Source organism: Podarcis vaucheri (assembly GCF_965113315.1).
Source record: "Podarcis vaucheri genome assembly, chromosome: 13".
In the NCBI taxonomy this organism is placed as follows: domain Eukaryota; kingdom Metazoa; phylum Chordata; class Lepidosauria; order Squamata; family Lacertidae; genus Podarcis; species Podarcis vaucheri.
This window is the reverse complement of record NC_138751.1, coordinates 34,331,257-34,353,691: the sequence shown is the minus strand read 5'-3', so window position 1 is coordinate 34,353,691 and position 22,435 is coordinate 34,331,257. Positions and strand designations below refer to the sequence as shown.

The following is a 22,435-nucleotide window of genomic DNA, read 5'->3' as shown; positions in this document are numbered from 1 at the left end:
CCTCATCACATAATGAGCATGTGGCTTTAAAGCCATAATCAGGTTGTCTCTTGTCCCCTGAAGCTGTCCACATAAAATATCCTCTGCAGGCCCATCCCAAGACATTTTGCTGCCCAGAGGAAAGAACAGAGTTGTATCCACTCCCATTCTGTGTACAGAAGCTGACAGACTTTGTGTCAATCGAATCTTCCCTTTACAATGGCAGTGGGAAAGCACCCTCTACTGTACTTGAGGGCAGCAGGCTAGTTTAAGGGATGTGGGGCAGGTCATGTGGCCCACACAATTCTGCCTTTCACCACTTTTCTGCCACTGCCCGCCTCATAGCATCATGTGACCTGACTGCTTAATGGTAGGGCCAACCCTATATTCTGTTGCTGCCTTGTACCATCACTGCTATGGCAGCAGAGTTTTAAACATTTTATTTTATTTTTTATTTTATTGATAAAATGGAAAGAGTCTCTCTGCAAATGGATGGCAACATACTTAAGAAGTTCTTGAGGATAAAAAACGCATCAGTGATGGACGTTCTGATAGCAAATGAAAAGGTAAAGATCTAGTGCTAGGTAGAATTTTGCTATCCTAATCTTGCCCCTTTTTTTGTAGAACTAGATGCCAAGGCAGAGTCATGGCACAATTTATGCCCTGGTGCTCTGGAGCACATAAGTCAGTTACCAAGTACTTTGTTCCATTGTTTTTTTAGAAACATCCCCCCCCTCCACATGCAAATAGTGATGGGCAGTCACAGATGTTTATATTTGTTTTGTGGTTATTTTTAAAGCTATCTTGGCTCTAAAATCCAGATTACAGTATAATTTTGCAAAATTAGTTTTCTGGCAGAAACTGATAGATTTACTTCACTTTTTATCCCATTGTAGATGATGAACTTGGTTTGTCCACTTCAGATGGCAGAGAAGATGCTGGAAGCATGGAGAAGACAGGTAAAAGATAAAATATCAGTTTGGAACTGCTTTCAGATCAGCATGCATTACATCATCGTCATCATCACCACCATAATTGCAAGGTGTACACCAAAGAAACAAAACCATATTTGGACACACATATATTACACAGGTCCACACACAAAATTTGGCTGTAGCTCCTTGTCAATTGTATACTTGATGACAAACCTGGGTCTGCTGCCACATTATATATAGAACAGCCCTGAGTCAGCCTTCTTTTACTTTCTTCCTTGCAATAAGAACCACAGGCAACCCAAGCTGACAGTGCTTGACTGAAATTGCCATAGATACAGTACAACTTTCAAACATGAATCATATTCAGTACTGGTGGCCTTTGAGCTTGTTAATTTTCTAAGGGTTTGGGAGGCTACAATGTGTTACTCAGCTAGGCACTGTATCTTTCTCTCAAATCTAAAAAAAAGAGAAACATTTAGAGTGCCATTTCTTTCTAACAATTACTAGCCTTTGTTAGATTCAGGTAGGTAGCTGTGTAGGTCTGATGCAGTCGAAATAAAAAAATTAAAAAATGTCCAGTAGCACCTTAGAGACCAACTAAGTTTGTTAGTTAAAGTGTAAATTCTCTTCCCCTAACATCCTTAGTATACACTTAGTATACACCCTTCCCCTAGCATCCTTAATAGTTCACCTATGTTTGGGGGCAACATATAGACATGCTGACATTTAATCAATCAATTAAAACCTGGATCATTAATTGTGTGTGTGTGTGTCACACCACATGCATCAGTTGACACTCCTGTCTTGTAGCTCTGCTGGAGTCCTTGCAGGAAAAGAATCTAAAGGAATCTCAGAGAAGGCAAATCCAGTGGGACACCTCCACGCCTTCCAGGGGAATGCAGTTGTGGGAATTGTACTCTTTATACTGATCTTCATCAAGCAGTCCAAAATTTATGCTTCACCATCCCTACAAAGCAAAGCACATACCCTGATGGTGAGGAAGAAACACACCTTTCCCTGGCCATCAGTCCAAATTAAGCAAATTGAGCAGATGTAGAATTTCTTAATCCCAAGATAGGAAATAGGCCTTTCATAGTGTAAAATTTAAATACAAAAGATGAAAGAGGCATACTACGCACCACTCCTCCATCCTTAAATCTATAGTGGGTTAAGATTGACATATCAAGGATGTTTGCTTCTATCAGGCTGCCTAATTTAGCATCCAGTTCTTGGCTGCTGTTTTCCCCCCAAGTGCAAATGCTTTGAATATTCCTACTTCCCTCACCCCTCCTTGTTCAGGAAACAGGTACCAAAAAGTCTTTGAGAAGGAGCCAGGCTCGTAAAACTTAGGCAACAGATGGGCGGAGGGGAAAGAGAATTGTCAGGAGTGAGGAAAGCAAAAGAGGAAAAGCTTATGGAAAAAACGAAGGAGGAGATGGATACAGACCCAGTAACAAAACAAAGGCAGGGTGAAAGGAGAGTCACAGTTACCAGCGCCAAGAGGAAAGGAGAGCAGGGAAGTTCTGTAGACTGGAAAGTTTGCCTTCTCCTGTGTGAGTGCCTGAGGGCCCTGCTCTTGCCACTTACCATCTGGCTTGGGGCGGGGCCTGGGGCCTCACAAGGACTGCTCTGCTGCCCAGGAAGACTCTCCTGCGTGAGTGCCTGAGGGCCCTGCTCCTTCTTGCCACTTACCACCTGGCCTAGGGAGGGCCTGACAGGCCTCACAAGGACTGCTCCTGCCACTTACTATCTGGCCCAGGGTGGGGCCTCACAAGGATGGTTGTTGCCATTGATGCTGCTACTGCCCAGGAGGACCCGGAGGAGTGCAGAGCCCTTTTTAACATGTTTTGTTTTGTTTTTGTTTTTTAATATTTCCTTTCCTTTTCGATTCTATATATGGGGTGGGATGGATGTTTGGGTGGGCTGGGGAATTTGTTAGATTTTGATGAATTTGTAATTTTTGTAGTTTTTGTTTGTATTGTTTTATTGTTTTCTGGGTTGTTTTTGTTTTTTGTTTTTACTGCTTTAAGGTTTTATTGTTCTAGGCTGCGAAAGAATAATATTAATTGCCATCAATGGAGGCCACTATGAGGCCTGAGATTGCTACCGTGGAGGGGCGAGGGAGGTATGGCGGTGGAGGCAGATGTTACAGGCGAAGGGGATCGAGATATGGATACGCTCGTACCCTTTCCAATCTGCGCCCCATCCCGAGGGACGAGGGTAGGGTGAGCAAGGATTACTCACCTCCGTCACTGGTGCTGTGCAATGCCAGGTCTATAGGCAATAAAACCGCCACCCTGCGAGATTTCTTTATCTCGCAGGGGGTCGACCTGGCTTGTGTGACGGAGACCTGGGTGCGTGAAGGGGCAACAGTTACCTTACGAGAGATGGCGCCCCCGGGTTTCTCTGTCCTCCACCAGTCGCGGACTGTGGGCCGGGGGGGAGGGGTGGCATTATTAATCCGGAAAGATTGTCCTTTCAGGGCTCTACCATCGCCATCGATCCCCGGCATCGAATGTGTTGGCCTAGTGTGGGGCTCCGAGGAGAGCTTGGCTGTCTGGCTGGTGTACCGGCCACCTAGCGCACCAGCAGCCACCCTGTCAGGCCTGCTGGAGGCGGTGGCCGGCTGGGCCTTGGAGTTCCCTAACCTATTGGTATTGGGGGACTTCAACATCCATGCCGATGCCACTCCCTCCTCACAGGCTCTGGACCTGGTGTCTTCCATGGCGACACTAGGGCTCTCCCAGTTTGTTTCGGGCCCCACACATCAAGCAGGCCACACGCTGGATTTGATCTTTGGCGTCGGTATAGATGTGATCATGTCTCCTTCAACGAAGGTGCCATGGTCTGATCACTACGCTCTGAAAGCCAGGATTGACTTTCCACCCCCACCCTGCTTAGGTGGCGAGCCAATTTGGGCTCGCCCGCAGAGGCTGATGGACCCCGAGAGATTCCGCCAAGCCTTGCGGGACCTTGCTCCCCCTGGCGACTCATTGACTGAGCTTGTTGAGGGCTGGAATGCCCAGCTCCTGGCAGCCATCGATGAGATCGCACCTAAGCGCCCTCTGCGACCCCGCAGAAACCGGGCTCCCTGGTTTACCGAGGAGCTTCGGAAAATGAAGCGGGACCTCAGACGGCTAGAGCGAGTATGGCGGGGTGCCCGTGACGGAGCCTCAAGAACATCTTATAGGGCTTTTATGAAAACCTACGAGATGGCGGTGAAGGCTGCTAAGAAGTCATACTTCTCGGCCTCCATTGCATCTGCTAGCTCTCGCCCAGCGCAATTATTTAGCATAATCAGGTCTTTAACGTCCCTTGAGGGACAGCCAAATTTAAATAACAAATTGACACACGGCTGTGAGGCATTTGCGAGCTTTTTTGCGGAGAAGGTCTTGTCGCTCCGCCATGACCTCCCTGCCAATTTGGATACAATAAAGGAACTGGAGGCCCCTCGACTGTCCTCGGGTCCAGTATTGGACCACTTCGACCAGATATCCCCAGCCGATGTGGACAGACTCCTCCAAGCTGGAAAGCCCACCACTTGTCCTCTCGACCCGTGCCCGTCTTGGCTGATTAGAGCGTGTCCAGACGAGGTGCGGGCCCCCCTGGGGGATATCATCAATTTGTCCCTTGGCACTGGGACATTCCCAGAGGAACTGAAGGAGGCAGTGGTGCGCCCGCTCTTAAAGAAAACATCATTAGATCCCTTAGATCTATCCAATTACCGCCCAGTTTCGAATCTTCCGTTCCTGGGTAAGGTGATTGAGAGAGCGGTTGCTGAACAGCTTGGTGGGTTTCTGGATGAAACATCGGCTCTGGACCCATTCCAGTCCGGCTTCCGCGCTGGTCATGGGACCGAGACGGCTCTGGTCGCCCTAACAGATGATCTTCGTAGACAGCTGGATCGAGGCGGGTCAGGGCTGCTGATTCTTCTAGACCTGTCAGCAGCCTTCGACATGGTCGATCACGAACTTTTGGACCACCGCCTTGCCGACGTGGGGATCCAGGGCACAGTCCTTCAATGGCTGCGCTCGTTTCTCTCTGGTCGGGGACAGAGGGTGGCGCTTGGGGGGGAATTGTCATCGCGCCACTCCTTGGTGTGTGGAGTACCTCAGGGCGCGATACTCTCCCCGATGCTTTTCAACATCTTTATGCGCCCCCTCGCCCAGCTTGTCCGGAGTTTTGGGCTGGGCTGCCATCAGTATGCCGATGACACCCAACTCTATCTGTTGATGGATGGCCATCCTGACTCGGCCCCAGACACACTGACCAGATGTTTGGAAGCTGTGGCTGGATGGTTACGTGGGAGCCGGTTGAAGCTAAATCCTTCGAAGACAGAGGTCCTGTGGCTGGGACGGGGCGATATGGGATTGGGGGGGCAACTCCCATCTCTTGCGGGGGCGCAATTAGTGCCAGCACCGTCCGTTAAGAGTTTGGGTGTAATCTTCGACACCTCCCTTTCCATGGAGGCGCAGATTGCAGCTATAACAAAGGCGGCATTTTTCCATCTCCGCCAAGCTAAGCAGTTGGCTCCTTACCTCTCTCGCCCTGACCTAGCCACTGTGATCCACGCGACGGTCACCTCCAGACTGGATTATTGTAACTCGCTCTACGTGGGGCTGCCCTTGAGACTGACCCAGAAACTCCAGCGGGTGCAGAATGCTGCAGCGAGACTCCTTACGAGGTCTTCGCTGCGAGATCACATTCACCCGGTGCTATACCAGCTGCACTGGCTCCCGGTGGAGTACAGGATCAGGTTTAAGGTGCTGGTTTTAACCTTTAAAGCCCTATATGGCCTAGGACCCTCGTACCTACGGGACCGCCTCTCCTGGTATGCCCCACAGAGAAACCTACGGTCTTCAAATAAAAACATCTTGAAGGTCCCAGGCCACAGAGAAGTTAGGCTGGCCTCAACTAGAGCCAGGGCTTTTTCGGCTGTGGCTCCGATCTGGTGGAACACTCTGTCACAAGAGACCAGGGCCCTGCGGGACTTGACATCCTTCCGCAGGGCCTGCAAGACAGAGCTGTTCCACCAGGCCTTTGGCCAGGGCACAGCCTGACTCCCTCCCTCGGCAATCTTCGCAGAGCTCTGGCCCAATGGTTGCTAGTGGCTTGAATTAATTAATTTTTATAATGAATGATTTTAGAATGTTGTTTATGTTGTACTTTTGTACTGTTTTACTGTTGTTAGCCGCCCTGAGCCCGGCTTCGGCTGGGGAGGGCGGGATATAAATAAAACTTATTATTATTATTATTATTATTCTCAGTCATTACGCCCAGCCACCACAGGCTGCCTGCTCTTCCAGAGTGCTCAAGCACCTTCATTCCCACCCTTGCTTTTTCCTTGAGAATTGAAGCCATGCAGGATCTGCGCAGAAAACCTGTTTCCTGGATCAGTCCTGTCTCACCTACCCACCAGCCCACTTGCTTCTCTCTCTGTTGGAATGTAAGGGCCCAGTTCAGGAAAGAAGCACTTAGGCAGAGCTGCTTTGAGCTTCCTGCAGTTCTGGGTGTTGTCTTTTTGTCTGCAGCGCAGGAAACAGCAGTGTTCTAGTAAACTGTATTTTGTCAAGGCCACTAAGATGGTATTCCCATCTCCAACATTTTAGAAGCATCTTAGAAGAAGCACTATTGCAGCACTTATTTTCAAAGGAAATACTGGGGCTCACATCCCCCAGAAGCTATTAGAAGCTATAGCATGGGAGCAAGAAATTCTGACCCTTTAGCTGAGATGTGTGATGAAGATTGGCTGTGGTTTCCTCCGTAAAAGAGCAGATTCACTCTTCACATGCTCAGTCGTGGATGCTCTGTATGATTGCTTTATATTTTTCATAGCTGAATGCTGGCACTGAAAACAGTTCTTGGAGCTCAGCTCTTCCTTAAAATAAAACCTGCACTATTGAATTCAGCTAAAAATGCTTGGTTACACACACACACACACGCTCCCCTACATCCATTTTAAAAATGATTTTAATGATTTCTAACTAATATGCTTTTATTGTTACTTTATTATATTCATGTAAATCACTATTAAGTGAAGGGAGGAGCACTATATAAGTAAATTATTATAATCATTTTATTTCTTTTTGTACCAAATGTTTCCTTAACAATGGCTTTCTTAATATACAGATCTTAGCTATTTAGCAGCTCTCTCTTTTTAACTTGTGAAGGAGTTTCTGCGAACGGCGCTTTTCAACTAGCTTGCTAATCAATGTTACCTAAAGCAGGGTTATCCAGATGCTATTAGACTCCACATACTATCAGCCGCAGCCAATATGGTGTATAGTATGGGATGGTGGGAGTTTGCTTTCATATTGCTTCCACACTAGCTGTTGTGTGTGCAATTGCAACCAGTAATTAAAGCCTCCTCCTTACGGAAACAGGAACTAATATAAAAGGCAATTTATTGTTAATGCCATGACCACACTAAACAGAAGACAATTTAAAAAGGAGGAGGAAGCTGTTAATGAAAGTTGCAGGAGAATTTTGCTTAATGGGCTTAAGGAATATTCATGGTGTGGCAGTCGTTGGCATGGATGTGTCACACTTGGGAATGATTTAGGCAGAGATGACGCTTTAGACTGGAGACAATGCTAGGGCATCTTGCAGAGGACGTTAGGGCAAATAATTCGGGGTAGTGCTAAATGCATTTTGGGGTGCAGAGATGTGCAGACTCCTTATTCAGGCTGCTCACATAGCTCTGTGTTATGTAAGGAAATGGGAACCAGGAATCAACGTCAGCCTCCTGGGGAAGCCTGAAATAATATGAAGCTGACTAAGACATACACAAATGTGGTGGGGGTGGGAGAAAGATTAAAATTCAAAACAAGAGGGAGAAAAACTAGTTTGACTATTGAATCTTCCCATCTATGGTTGCCTAGTAATAAGCCCCATGCTTGCTTCTCTCTTTAGATGAGAAGCTCTGAGCCCTGAGCAATTTTTTAATTTTCTACATGATCTCCTTTACTCTCTTCCCTGTTTTGTGTCTTACCCCCTGTTCCCTTTTCAATATCTCACACAAAAGAAGTAGACCTACTTTTTTGCATGTACCGTTGCTGAGATTTGTGTTCTCCCTGCTCTGCCGTTACTCATTTCAACAAATTTAGGTAATCTAAAATTGACCACACTAATTTAGAGGGTTTCTTATCCTAATGTCCCTTACATCCAAATAATAATGCTTTTCTGCCCTCCTCCTCGTGTGGGCCTTCTATTCTGTATCACAGCCAGGACTCCATTGGGGGCATATGGTACACCCTAAATTTTGAGCAAGAGAAAGCAACTGGGGAAGGGGGCTGGCATAAGCTCCTGAGCCACAAAAGCACAAGAGTTTAGCTGTGGAAATCCTGTCACTGAAATGGAAGGTGAAACCTCCTTGAAAAACTACCAGACTATTAATGCATGCATTTAGGCAGAGACAGGCACCTTTTCTTTTCATTAGCACCCTAATGAAAAACTCTTGAAGGCTTCATTCAAATAGTGAGTGGGAGCAGACTTGCAGACAATCACGAACTTTTAATGCACACACACACACACACACACACACACACACACACACAGACAAAATCTCTCTCTCTCTCTCTCTCTCTCTCTCTCTCTCTCACACACACACACACACACACACACACAGCTATCATTTCCATCCATAATGCACAGACCGTACAATAAAAGGAAAATAACATAGCTTTAAAAGACAAAAATTCACTTGCATATCTTAATTAGCCCTCAAAGGTCATGATAAAAATTAAGCTTCTAAGACACTGTTTAAAATTAACGAGGAATGAGGCATCTCTGATTTGAAATCAAATTTGTTAAGTGGGGTAGGAGTCACTGCTGAAAAGGCCCTGTAATTCTTGGTAACTGAAGTTTCATCCTCCATTTTCTCCATAGACATTTTAAAAAACATTTCTAAGTGTGTTATAAAAACACCTGCATCTCTCCCAACTGTGCAAAAAGAGCTCAGCAATCCAAGGAGAAGAATGCAGACATGAACACACAGCTGAACTACAAACTCTGCCTTATAGCTGTTCAAAGCCCCAAATTCCAAAATGCCATTGCATCCTGAAGATTACATGTGTGTAATCTCCAACATGCATGGATGATTTTTTGCCTATCTGCAAACTGCAGACATCATGCAACTGGAGTTTTTCTTGCTTCCTAAGACAAATCTCCTTGCAAAAGAAGGAGCTATAATTGCACACCTTACAAAGCAAACTACAAAGAGTGACTTGTCCCCTGCATTGTAATGCTAATGAAGGCTCTGCCTCTCTCCTTTCTGGTCCCTTCACACTTTGCCCCGTTGAGCTGTTGCCCACCTGTCAGCTGTTGAGTAAAAACAGCTGTGCAGGGATAAAGAAAGTGTAGCTCCCCACTGAACAGCTGATGGGAAAGAGGGAACTCAGAGGACTGGATGAATTCTTGCCTACAGAGCCAGCCCCCTTCCCCTTTGAGTATCAGATGCACTCTTAATTTTCCTGAGACATTTGATTTTTGAAACCAAGTTCCTCGTGCTTCAGTGATAACCCTGAAAACTTGTCCATCCTCTCTTAGCATAGCAGAAATGGAATCAGTTGTTCAGAATGAACATATACAGTACTGTATGTGGAAACCTGTACGAAACCTGTGGCTGGGCTGCAGTGCTCACCATCACTGTGCCCACTGGCCATTCTGGCGAGGCTGGTGGGAGTTGGGAGTTCACAACATTTGGAGGGCCATGGGTTCCTTATCACTGCTCTAGGTTTATTCTGGTTGCAGAATTGCAGTTATCTTGAGACAGAATTTGGTTACGGTATGAGAGAATGCTGACAGCCAGCCCGCCCAAGAGGGTTGAGTTGCAGCATTACCTTAGCCAAACCTTCCCATTGCCCCACGCCACACCACCCTTATCAAATAGGAAAAGAATCAGTAGGTCAGCATGATGCAAAGGCATCTCCCCAATTTCCCCAAATGCCCTTTTGCTTATTTAGGGAACCTACGATGGGCACACTCATCCATAAGCGTCCTTGCTGCTGTAGGAAGCTTGCCTGCAACAGATATATACAGTCAACTTGGAGGGACTCACAAGCGCCCTCCAACCACTGCCACTAGAGGTGAACATCAATGAACTTAAGGCCCAGGTGCAGCATTTTTGGGATAAATTACCAACATCTAACTTCCCCGTAAATTACTGCCAAAGGAGAAATCAAGTCTGCCTTGCAGCTATTGATCTGAATACTATAATCTATTCTTAACACTCTCTTCTCTCTCTCTACAAGGACTCAGAAGAAAGTATGTGAATTACTATCAAGGTCTGTGGGATTGTGCTGGTGGCCATCCAGATGAGCTGTCATTCCAGCGAGGAGATCTGATATACATCCTCAGCAAGGTATGTGTAGAGACGGCTTTACCTCCACAGCCTCCAGCCAATGAGTTCTATCCCTCCTAGGAAAAGAAATCAACTTCTCTAACATATAGGGTGCATCTCAAAGCTGTGGGAAGAGAGGTTCAGACTCGCTTTCTCCACATGATCAGTCAAACTGTGATCTAACCTCATTTTAGTGTCTCTGTGATACTTCTTCAGTACTTTCTTGATACCCTGCTTGCACATAATTCCACCACCCCCTTTATTAGATTTGCTAAGGCGGAAGTTATCTTGCAGCGTAAGAGATGCTGTGCTACTATTAGTTTAATTTCTGAGTAGATGTGCACGCCAGTGCAGGAGGGGGAAAGTGCACGGCCTCTGAAAGGCTACCAGAACGTGCACATCTTTGCTGTGGCAGGAAGCCTTGCTGGTGTTACCAGGTCTGGTCAGGTCCCAGATCAAATGAGGCAAGGCAATTCAAGAGTTGCAGATGCACCAATAGCTTTGAGTAAGCAACCCACACATACAGAGACTAAAAGCAAACTGAACTTCTTCCCCTAACCTGCCTCTCCCAGGCTCTACTCCCTTGTGGAGAACTAGGGTCCCTAAAGCAGTGTTTCCCAACCACTGTTCCGCGGCACACTAGTGTGCCGCGAGATGTTGCCTGGTGTGCCGCGGGAAAAATTAAAAAAATTGAAAGATTTTTTTTAAAGTCAAATTTTCGATTGGGGCGCCGTCACTAGATGACCCCTGGGGTTCCCTCCCTCAGTCCTGCTCTGCGCCTCCCTCCTCCTCCTCCTCCGGGGAGGCCCTTCCTGGCTCTTGGCCAAGGCTTGGCGGCTGCCACTCACTCACTCGCTCACCCACCCGTCCCTCCATCCCTGCACCCGGCCTCTCCCCCTCTGTCCCCGGCGCAGGGGCTGCCGGGATCCGTAGTCCCCTCACCCTTGGGCTCCGCGCCCGCACGGGGTGCACGAACTACGTTTCCCAGCGTGGCCTGGCGGGCCGGGCGTTTTGTTTGAAGCGCTCTTCTCCTGGCCATGGAATGAGCGCAGCGGCGGCCGGGCGGGCAGGGGCTCTTCCGCGCAGACCCCGCGCAGCCTGCCTGTGCCCCCGCGGAGATCGGGCAGCAGGATGGAGCCCGGGGATCCCCGCGGAGGCGGAGCGGCGGAGGCTGCCCCCCAGGTAGGGCTGTGTCGGGGGGGTTTTATTTTTGCAATGCTGCATCCGCGCCGGAGGGGATGCATCGGACCGCGGGGAGACCCCTTGGCGGGCGTGCAAGGCAATGCATGCGTGCAGGCGTTGCATGGAGTGCAGTGCAATGCAATGGCAACGCGGCGCCCTGCATGCATGCATGCAACTTCCACCGGCGCTCCAGACTTGGCAGGTGAGGGGGGTCCCCAGTGGGCGGCAGAGAGAGCCGGGAGGGCGAAGGGGAGCCAGGGGGGAGCAGCGCTGCTCCCCGAGCCGAGCCCAGGGGGAAACTTCGGCGTCGTTGCGCCGGGTGTTGGAAGCGGAAGCTGGCAGGGGCCCCTCACCTGCAAAACCTGGTCGCCTCTCATATATTTCGTGCATTGCATTCATCGCCCGCTTTCTCCTCCAAGGAGCTCCCGGGGGCGCGCGTGGTTCTCCCCGTGTTATCCTCGCAACAACAGCCCTGCGAGGTGGGTCAGGCGAGTGGCCCAAGGGAGCACCCAGGGATTGTCCTGGCCAGGTGGGGTGATTTGAACCCTGCTCTCTGCCCGGTCTTCGTCCTCATTTAGCCCCCACATGTGCATGACTGTGCATGACTGAGGTTTCCCCCCCTCGTCTTGGCTATGGTGTGAGTCTGTGCTGTTAATTAATGGGGTTCTGCCTTCGGAGAAGATGAGCCAGCCCTCAAGGAGGTGATTATGTAATTTGCTAGCAATTCATGTCCCTCCCGGCGTGACGCTGCGCGCTGATGTCACGGGGCTGTAATGGTGGTGTGCCTCGAGATTTTTTTCATGAAACAAGTGTGCCTTTGCCCAAAAAAGGTTGGGAAACACTGCCCTAAAGGGTCAATCCTGTGGCCATCCTCATATGCTCCTAGCTTCTTGCCTGTTGTGCTTCCTGCACCATTGGATCAGTTGGGTACTGTGGGAGGCATTGGGCCCCTCTGCACTGGCCCTGCAAGCTCTGCCTGGTTCTGCGGGTGGTTGTTCTCTAGGCTCTTGTCTGTCAGCCCCAGGCCAAGAGGTCCTCTGTCCAGCAGCAGGCTTAGAGCCCGGAACCTGGTCTGGCTCTTTAGGTGATGCACCTGCAGCCTCCAGCTCTGTGTATGGATTGCTGTTGGACTCCAGGTTCATGACAAGTTTTTATTTGTAAGTCACTAAATGCTGCTCTGGTTTTGCCAGAAGCGGCTTAGTCATGCTGGCCACATGACCCGGAAAAACTGTCTGTGGACAAACGTCGGCTCCCTCGGCCAGTAAAGCAAGATGAGCACCGCAACCCCAGAGTCGTATCGACTGGACTTAACAGTCAGGGGTCCTTTACCTTTACCTTTATATTAAGAGAGCCAGTGTGGTGTAGTGGTTAAGAGTGGTAGACTCGTAATCTGGTGAACTGGGTTTGTGTCTCCGCTCCTCCACATGCAGCTGCTGGGTGACCTTGGGCTAGTCACACTTCTCTGAAGTCTCTCAGCCCCACTCACCTCACAGAGTGTTTGTTGTGGGGGAGGAAGGGAAAGGAGATTGTGAGCCGCTTTGGGACTCCTTCGGGTAGTGGTAAAGCAGGATATCAAATGCAAACTCTTCTTCTTTACCTTTTTAAATAAACATTACTGAACTGAAGTTGTATAGTGTTGGGGAGTGTGTGGTGAGATTCTTTTATCTGCCATGAGGATTACAGATCAGTAAATTCATTAACGGTGTGATTGGTAGGTGTAGCAGGGACGCTGAGGAAGAAGCTTGTCTTCCAGGGTGCATTCTCAGTTCACGTAGACAAGTAGTGAATTTGCTGATGTGCATGACCATCCTCTTTCAGTGTGCTAAATTCTCCCCACCCAACACAAACCCTTGACAACTTACAAAGGTTCTGTTGCAGACACAAAGGGTTTTCTTGACAGACAAGTCAATCTGGAAAGGTCCCCTGAAGCTGGAAAAATGTGAAAACCACGGATCTAAGTAATCATTCCGCCTTCTTTCTCTTCACCCCGACCTCCCAACGCCACCTCCCTCCCTAGCCCAGAGAGCTGCTTTTGGAAATTCTTCCATCCTTTTATGTTTACTTGCCTCACAGCAAAGTTTGTCTAGAAAATAGCTTGAGCATGTGTGTAATCACTCAAGAATTGCAAGGGTAATTGAGTTGCTTGGTCAGGTGTGATGTAGGGGTGAGGGGAGCAAAGGAAGGAAGGCGGGGAGAGTGTGGGGATGTGAAGTACTTTCTTTGCCACAAATGTGCAAGTGAATACATCGGCTGATTTATAAATGTGCAGATGAATAAATTGGCATAAGCAGTGGTCCAGTGTTAGGCCAAGTGATCCGGAGACACGGGTGTAATTAAAACCAGGCAAGAATCAGGATTTAAGGAAGCAATCAGGGAAAGGGAGCAGGAGCTTAACCAGTCTTTTCATACTAGAGATGAGTTGCTTGGACTAAGGGCTGTAGCTAGGTTTATAGGTTCTGGTGGCATTAGATTGGTCAGTAGGGATTAGTTGATCAGATGCTCAGACATGCTGGTGCTACAGGATAAATGGCATCCTCAGTCTTACATTAGATACAGAGTACAGGTGGTACAGGAGAGTAAGGCACCAGAACTTGGCTTTCTGAAGAGTCCCTTCCAACTGTACGATTCTTTGATTCTAGGCCACAGGGCTTATTCCTTTGAGAAGCTCTTGTGTGCATTGCAATTAACAGGACATGGACAACAGCATGGTAATGCTCTTGCACACTTCCCTTTTCTTACAATAAAGTTTGTTCAGGATAATTTCCTGGAAGTAATGCACACATTACATTATAGTTTTATGGCAACTTCAGACACGTTTCTTTGTACCAAATCAACCAAATCTTTTCTGACATGTTTTAAAGGGAGATGCAGGGAACTCTAGCATTACAGAAAAGACATGCACTTTGAACTGCAAAGCACTTTGGAGCGTGGTTTGGTCGCACCGGGCGCTGAGCCTTGGGGATATGATTTGAATCACAACTATGATTTGAAAAGCAGTGTGAGGAACAGCGGACAGCAGGGTGCTGAATTTTGCTGTTGCACAGGGCGCCACTGGAATTTGAGACCCCAGAGTCCATCACTGTTTTTCATAGCTCCCAGTTTTCTCAGGGTATTGAGTGGAGATGCTGGGTCTGATGGGCCAGCATAGAAAACATACCACAGATAGAATATTCACATCACCTTGCATCTTGTTCTAACCTACCCTGAGGTCTTGGGACAAAGAGTTGGACGTAAGTATGAAAAATAAATAAACAGAATTATTAAATATTCTCACACAAGCTTTTCCATTCAAATCAGTTCAGACATTCATTTTCATCAAGCAGTGAGAAATAAAATCTTTACATAAATGGTGGGGGATTGGATCCAACTGGTGAATCATATCCTGGCCTCCTCCACCAGCCACTTTGTGGGTGGGTAGGTCATCAGGTGACAACTTCGGAGGGGCTTATTGTCCGTGCTAGTCTGCTGATTGGCACTATCATCAAACTCCACTTGCCAAGAAGTCATTGGACATGCATTTTAAGCATCCAGTTGTTCCTTTGCAGTTGTGTCTTTAACTGTTCCATATCTGATGTTATCTTGGGATGTAATTAAGCCCGCAGGCCAGAGGTTCCCCATTGCTAGTTTCCCTACATCTATGAACCATCCCTAATACACATACACAATTTAAAACGATTTTCACTACTAAATAAATGTGTTGCAAATTGTATTTGGGGACACACATTATGATAGGTTTATGTATTGTTTTCAGAACAGAACCAGCCAACACAACCAACACCATGTCCCAGCTAATGTCATGCCAACCTAGAAGAGAGTTGACTTGTTAAGTTTAAAATAGAAAAGGGATGAGGAATTGGACTTAGACTGGACAGCCCTTCAAATAGATGGCTGACCTTTGTACAGTAGAGCACATGGCCATCCTAATTAAGAGGGTTTTTACTAACATTAATGTTATATACATTTACATACTTAGAACATTATATGTCAAATAATGATGATAATTCAGTTTCTTCATTTTCAAGACTATTGCTACCTCTTGGTTCTATCCAACTAGACATTATGAACATATAACGGTTTTCCAGTTTTCAGTCATCCATTCAGTTCATAGATGTCCATTCCATTGCCAGTATTTAGCTTGAATAGAGGTAGAGGAGAATTTTGTTCTGTCCACATTTTTAAGTAGACTAATTTAATTCACAACTCTTGGACTAAGGCATGTTTTGGAGCATAGTTGTTCTTTGGATTTCTCACCAAATTTGCAATACAGTTCTCAACAAACATGCCAATATACATATTTTAGGATAAAATATTAATCAAATTCATATTTAAATACACATTTTGTGATAAAATACATATTTAAATACAAAGTCTGCACAGGTTTTTTATTTCAGAGATTCACAGATTAATGTAGAAATTGGACAGAAGAGGCTTATGAATGACCACATGGGATATTGACACAGACAGTAAATAGAATAATCTGCTCATCCCTATTTGTGCAGTAATTAATATTTGTAATCACTTATCTGAGTCTACCTGGGACTACCCCTTCAAAATAATTTAGTAATGTCACCACAGCAGTTCTTGGCAATTCTATATCCATTTTTATTAACCATATGTATGCCAGAATGTTACATTTTCTAGAATATACCATTCCCGAATCCTAAAGTATTTGTTTTTTAAAGGCCTTCCGCATTAATACCGCCAAAAATTAAGTTATATCAAACATCTATATGTGAAAGAACATGCATGCAGTTCAATAGTGTCTGACTTATTTCCCTCCCTCCCTCCCTCCCTTTGACATGAGACTATGACCTGGTTTTAACTCCCTTCAGTGGCTCCGGTTTGGAGCTCCAGCACAACTTCTTCACGTGTAACCAATTGGTCCTGAGTGTCTTCCTTTCATAAATTATTTTGCATGACAACAGAACTCACCTATGACCATCCGAGAAACCGAGGCTTAATAAAGCTTGGTGGTGTGGGGGTGGGGATAGTTAGAGAGCAAGGGAGGGGGAGCGAGAGGGGGGGAAAGGTGTTTGAAAAGCCTGTTCACTCAGCTGCATTTTAATTTCCTTTTCAATCTTGTCCCAATTAATTTTGCAGAATTAATCTCGCCGAAGCAAGCGTGGCAGCAGTGCAGAGGCTGGATGGCTTTTTTCTTTTTTTTTCCTTTTAAAGCATTGCGGTCGCTGTGCCTTGAACATGAAATAGTAGCTAATATAAAAATCCATCTGGTGTTGTTTGGAATGCATGCCGTCTGCTGCTAAGGTCCTGTCTGACATTTTCGCGCATCAGCCGTGGGGAGATGTGATTTTGGGGCTGGGGGGTTAGTTGGCTGAGATTCAACAGTAAGTAGGCAAAATCTATCTGATCTTGCAACTGGGGCAAGAGGAACCCACAGCATGAACCCCATACATTTTCTCTAAAATTAATTTTAATGGAAGCTGGGTTTTTTTCCTCTTCAGCATTTTAGATAGTTCCATTCAGGAATGCAACCGAGGTCTCAAGTAGCACTGAAATGCAGTACTGCATTCATTGTTGTCAAGTGCAAACAACAGTAAACATCCTGAAATCCTGTAAAGGCTCAGAATCTGTAGGAATTTTTTTTATTATTCTGTTTGCATAATGAGCTCTTTTCACCAGTGACACCCAGTGGGCTGCATCACACACAACACAACCAAAAATCCAGATTTGCCACCAAGTGAACACGTCACAGTGAGTCTCGGAGCCAAACAGTATACACAAAAGCATACACTAGTAGCCCAGTGGCCACTTCTAACACGTGAAAGCCACATGGGGAGTGAGCAATTGGAGGGGTTAAACCCTTTCCATGCCCTCTGCTTCTCCATTCCAAAACATACCCCAATTGACTTTTCCTATTGAAAAGGGGCCTCTGGCCTAACTTTGCATGTAATGTGTAGCTTGGTCTTCATCACATTTATAAATTTACATTTTAAAATGTTTAAAAACACTTTAGGTGCGACCAGAAGCAGCTGACCGGGTGGAATGGAACTGCAACACTAGCTTCTGTGCAGGTGTGTTACTTACCAGGAGGGGGAGGGTAAAGTACTGGGGTGGTCAGCATGGTGCAAACTCACTGACAGGAGTGCCAGATTTACTTCACTGGTGTGTTTGCACCACATCGACCTCCCTTCTATCTCAGCCCTCTTTGTCTCCCTCCCAGTAAGCAAGAGCTGCTCACCTGCCAGATACTTTTTACTCCGCATGACAAGCCACTTCTGGGTGTGACCTAAAAACAATGTGTATACAAAGCAGTATTAAAAGTCTATAGTGCAAGTCAGATTTTTATTTTTTATTTTTTTGATAGGGGAATTCTCAAGTTTTTATTTCGGCTATAAAATTGTGATTTAAAGTCTGCTAACTGGACTAAAATCAGTATGCCAAATGAAGGATTTTTGTGAGAATAAAATGGTGTAAAAGATGGTATAAATTGAATTTAGCAAACAGTTACCTCACATTTTTTATTTGAAATATATCATCAGAATAATAAATCAGCAGATTATTTAGAGGGTTTTTTTAATATCCTCAAAGTCAGTTTTTGAAAACATTTGATTCGATTCAAATATTCAAATTCTGAAAGTTTGTCAAATTTTATTTTGTTTCATCTCTATTTGGAATGTGCCGTTTGCCAATATTATTAAGGAAAGTGAGAAAGCAAAATACTTATTAATTCCAGGGTATGTTCTGGTCCCAGAAGTTTTCCTTTGATCTACAAATATGGGAATTTAAGCATCATTTGTAAATGTGCCCTAGACTTTGGTGGTTTTTCAGTCTCAAGTTTTTGTCTTCACTAGAGCCAGAAATAGTTTCTAAATATTGTGTTGGAATTCAAGTTGTGGGAATGAAAAGTGAGCTTCTGCAGTTCCAGCATTTAAATCTTGATAACTCAAGAGAGTGGTATGAATCAGGATGTGTTGATTCATGGCTCAGAGACATCCATATTGGGCTATTCACAAGACTAGTTCAACAACTGTAAATCCATTCATGTTGATTTCAACCTAGGGAAAAGAATTATGTGAACTAGCCCTCAGAGTCATGTAAGAGAAAAGTGGGGGGCGGGGGGGAGCATTCAAACTGCCCCAGAGCTTCTATCAGCATGGCAGTATTAAACTGTTCAGCAGAGTGAAATACAAGAACCTGTACTTGAAAGCTGAATAGTCTTAACACTGAGACAATCCATTGTTTTGTGAAGTTACAAGTGTTGAGGCTTAAGCCTTTATGGAAGTCAGATGTTTGGGTGGGGTTGCTCAGGGCAACTGCATCCTTTGCATTTTTAGATGCACATGTAAGATGTTTTCTGAGTTCACAGAAGAACATGAATGTAACATACCTGAGCCCTTGCATTAAACTATGCAACAAATATAAATATGTGGTGGAAAGATGAGAGAAAAAGAACACTGGAAATCATAGCAAGTAAATGTAGTTCCACTCACCTGGGTTAGTTGTAATGAACTGGAGTAGAGAGTGGCATCTCAAAACAGTTTGGGGCTGACAAACTTAAGATGTGAGGTTGTCTTCTACTCCTAGGTCCTGTTGCTGTGTTAAGTTGGATTGTACAGTGGTACCTCTGGTTACGTCCGCTTCATGTTATGTTCTTTCAGGTTACATCCCGCGGCGACCCGGAAGTACTGGAAAGGGTTGCTTCCGCCCGCGCATGCGCAGACGTCACTCGCGTGTGCAGAAGTGGCGAATCGCAACCTGTGCATGCGCAGACGCGCCGCTGCGGGTTGCGCTCTTTTCATGTTGCGAACACACCTCCAGAACGGATCCCGTTTGCAACCAGAGGTACCACTGTACTAAAATCTAACTATCATCAGAACATCAGGTTGGATAGAAACCCGTTTGATTTCTCTTTCACTTTTGGTCTGGCAACAACCAAGGAGCCTTATAATGTCCTGCTAAAAATGATCATTCTTTTCACGATACTTTGAAACTCCTTCCACTAGGGAATGAGCACATTCCCAAAAGCAGTATAGATAAATATATGCATATATGACCTTTCCATTTGGGCTGGCTGTTAGAGAATCATAGAACTGTAGAGTTGGGAGACTAGGGACCCTGAGAGTCATCTATTCCAACCCCCTGCAATCTGCAGCTGTCCTGTATTGGGATCACACCTGCAACCTTGGTGTTATTAGCACCACGCTCTAACCAACTAAGCTCAGTTTTAATACTTGTTATATTTCAGTTCTTTAGTTAGATTTTAGGAGGCTTTGGCCTTTAAAAAGGTGGAACAAGGCAAAATTACATACTGTAGGCAGTGGCGGAGCTTCATGCTCTGGCACCGGGGGGGGGGGGCGGAGAGCAGGCAGGGGCAGAACTGGCACGCGTCCCAGGGCGTGGTGTGCCACCCATAGGAGTGTGGGGCAGGCGGGGGACAGCGCAGGCGGGGGGGCAGCCGCGATGGCACCCCGCCGGGATCGTGCTGCCAGGGGAGGTGCGCTCCCCCGCACGCCTCTTCCTCCGCCAGTGACTGTAGGGAAGGGAACTCCAAGGACAAATGGCCATGAACATGAATTGGAGCACACATTTTGCACCTCTAGAGACCCAGCTTCGGTTTCTGGCATTGTTGGACTGGGGAAAGCCTCTGTCCTGGTACATTGGTGGGTCACTAAAAGACTTAGGGCACAGACCCGCAGCACAAATTTGTATAAAAATTGCATACACAAATTTACAGATGCAGATTATAGGCTAACTTTCAGAGGGAAAGCTGCTCCGTAAGCAAAGTTTTTTTAATACTTTTTTTTTTACATTTAAAGGAAGGGGCAGAATTTCCACATAACTTTCAAGTGAGTCTTTGCTAGAAACCTGAATCATTAAAAACAAATAAATGAAAACGGGAATTTCCAGGATGCTGAATTCAGCACCCGCGACCAAATTTCTCACCTGTTTTATTCTGCCCCCCACACAGGCATTGCTAGGTTATTAAAGGGTTCAGAGCATAAATGCAAAGAGTGCCCCTGGGCAAATTAAGAAGGTAGATATGTAGCTGAGGTCTCACCTGCCCTGCATTTTGCATCATACCCACCCACCCTGTAAGCAAAGGCTCTGACCATATTAAGAAAAAGAAGAAGAAGAGTTTGGATTTGATATCCTGCCTTTCACTCCCTTTAAGGAGTCTCAAAGCGGCTAACATTCTCCTTACCCTTCCTCCTCCACAACAAACACTCTGTGAGGTGAGTGAGGCTGAGAGACTTCAGAGAAGTGTGACTGGCCCAAGGTCACCCAGCAGCTGCATGTGGAGGAGCGGAGATGCGAACCCGGTTCCCAAGATTACAAGACTACCACTCTTAACCAGTACACCACACTGGCTCTCTATTAAGACTCCAGCTAAGCAAAGTTTTAAAAACTAAGGTTTTTTAAAGGGGTGGGGGTGGGCTTGGCATGAAAGACACAGGGTCCACATGGGCTACCTCCTAACAATACCCCTGGCCAGACATAGGTAAGCCTACCATTGTGCTTGCTTTCCCTGTCTACACTAGATAAAAACATTGTCTATTAAATCTTCTAACTCTGCTAACATCTGCTAACTCACCCCTCTTGTCTGTGTGAGATGAAAAGGTGGGTTTCTCATTTGTGCATAACCAGCATGTCTCAAAAATTCCAGCCTTGATCTTTCAACTTCTGGCACTACTGCCTGGCACAGCCTCCAGGATCCCTGGCTTACATTGCCAGCCGCAGGATAGGTGTAGCCTGCAGGTGTTTGACTGGCGCCATGAGGTCTGTGACAGGATGTCATGTGTGCTTTCTAAGCTACAAGCCTTTTTTTAAAAAAAAAGAGTGGTTCATCTTTTTTACTGCTGTGGCTCCGGTATTAAAACCTAGGCAATCTTCTTGAACACGGCAAAGCTGGAGAATTTGAGCTAGAAACGTACCTCTGGCACAACTGATAAAGCTGTTCTGGAGCTCCTCACTAGCACCATTAACAGAGCAGTCAGTGGTTACGCTCAGCAACCTTAGCCGACTTGCAGCCTCAGGTGCTTTTAAACGACACTCAGGGCTTGTAGCAAACCTTACTAGTGTTAGCGGTCCGGCTTGGCACTAGTGTTGCCAGATGTCCCTAATTTTTTAAAAAGAACTTCCCCTTAACATTTAGCACCAGCTAAATGGTGCTGTACAGAGCACCAGTGTGACACTGTCTCTGCCCCCAGAGGGCTTGCATTCTACAAAACTCCCACACTCCTATGGAAGAACTGCTGGATATGTTACTTTTATGTGTTTGTTTCCATAGAACCATGTGTATGTGTGTGAAAAGTGCTTTGGTGTGATTTAAATATCAGAGCCTCATAACAAGGATTCTGAATGAGATGGAGAACCCATCTACCCAACCATCACCAGCATTATCCATATGAAAGTTGTGAGCCAGACAACAATGGCTTGCCTGAAGCCATCTGAGGAGCCTCACAAATAAGAGACCAACTAAATATTCCATGCAAATGAGTACAGTCAAACCCCAACAACATTTTTAAACAGAGGATACAGTACTTTAGACCAGAGATGTGGCAGGGGAAGGGAAGGGGACACCGGCTGACGTGTTCCAAGCATGTATACACACCTGTTGTGCTTTTTTAATACAACTAAAAATGTTATGTGTGAAGCAGATAAATGTTTGGAAACATATACAAGATGAAAGTGTGCTCTTCAGAGAGCCAGAATAGTCTGTAGTTCCTTGCTAAGTGTACACTTAAGTCACATAGTTTGGTTTGCGCCATGTAATGTGTGGAATAGATTTCTGTTATGAGTTTTGCCCATACTCAGAATTGTGTGATTTTTTATCCCCAGCTCAGATTAGCCGATGATTTTAGAGGCTATATTTTGAACTGTCTATGTTATGTGCTTGGCTCGCTCGCTTGAGTCATCCAGAGCTTTCTGATCTGCATATACCTTTTAGTGTGGCAGGCTAATTTTTCATTTGCTTTAATTGTGGCATGATGTGAACCACCCAGTGATCTATGGGTGAACAGTTGTATACTACTACTAC

The 22,435-nt window shown here is 46.0% G+C and overlaps 1 protein-coding gene across 7 annotated transcripts in view; it reads left to right on the top strand.

The window, feature by feature from the left end:
* SKAP1 (src kinase associated phosphoprotein 1) overlaps window positions 1-22,435 on the top strand; it is a 339,196-nt gene that overhangs the window by 283,006 nt on the left and 33,755 nt on the right. For 6 of the 7 annotated variants that reach the window (XM_082197361.1, XM_082197363.1, XM_082197362.1 and 3 more), the window contains 2 exons: window positions 876-938; window positions 10,166-10,275. In XM_082197361.1, the coding sequence (XP_082053487.1) occupies window positions 876-938; window positions 10,166-10,275 (173 nt within the window). Of the gene's footprint in view, window positions 1-875; window positions 939-10,165; window positions 10,276-16,536; window positions 16,654-22,435 lie in introns of those variants that run through there. The other variant, XM_082197360.1, reaches the window with a different exon arrangement.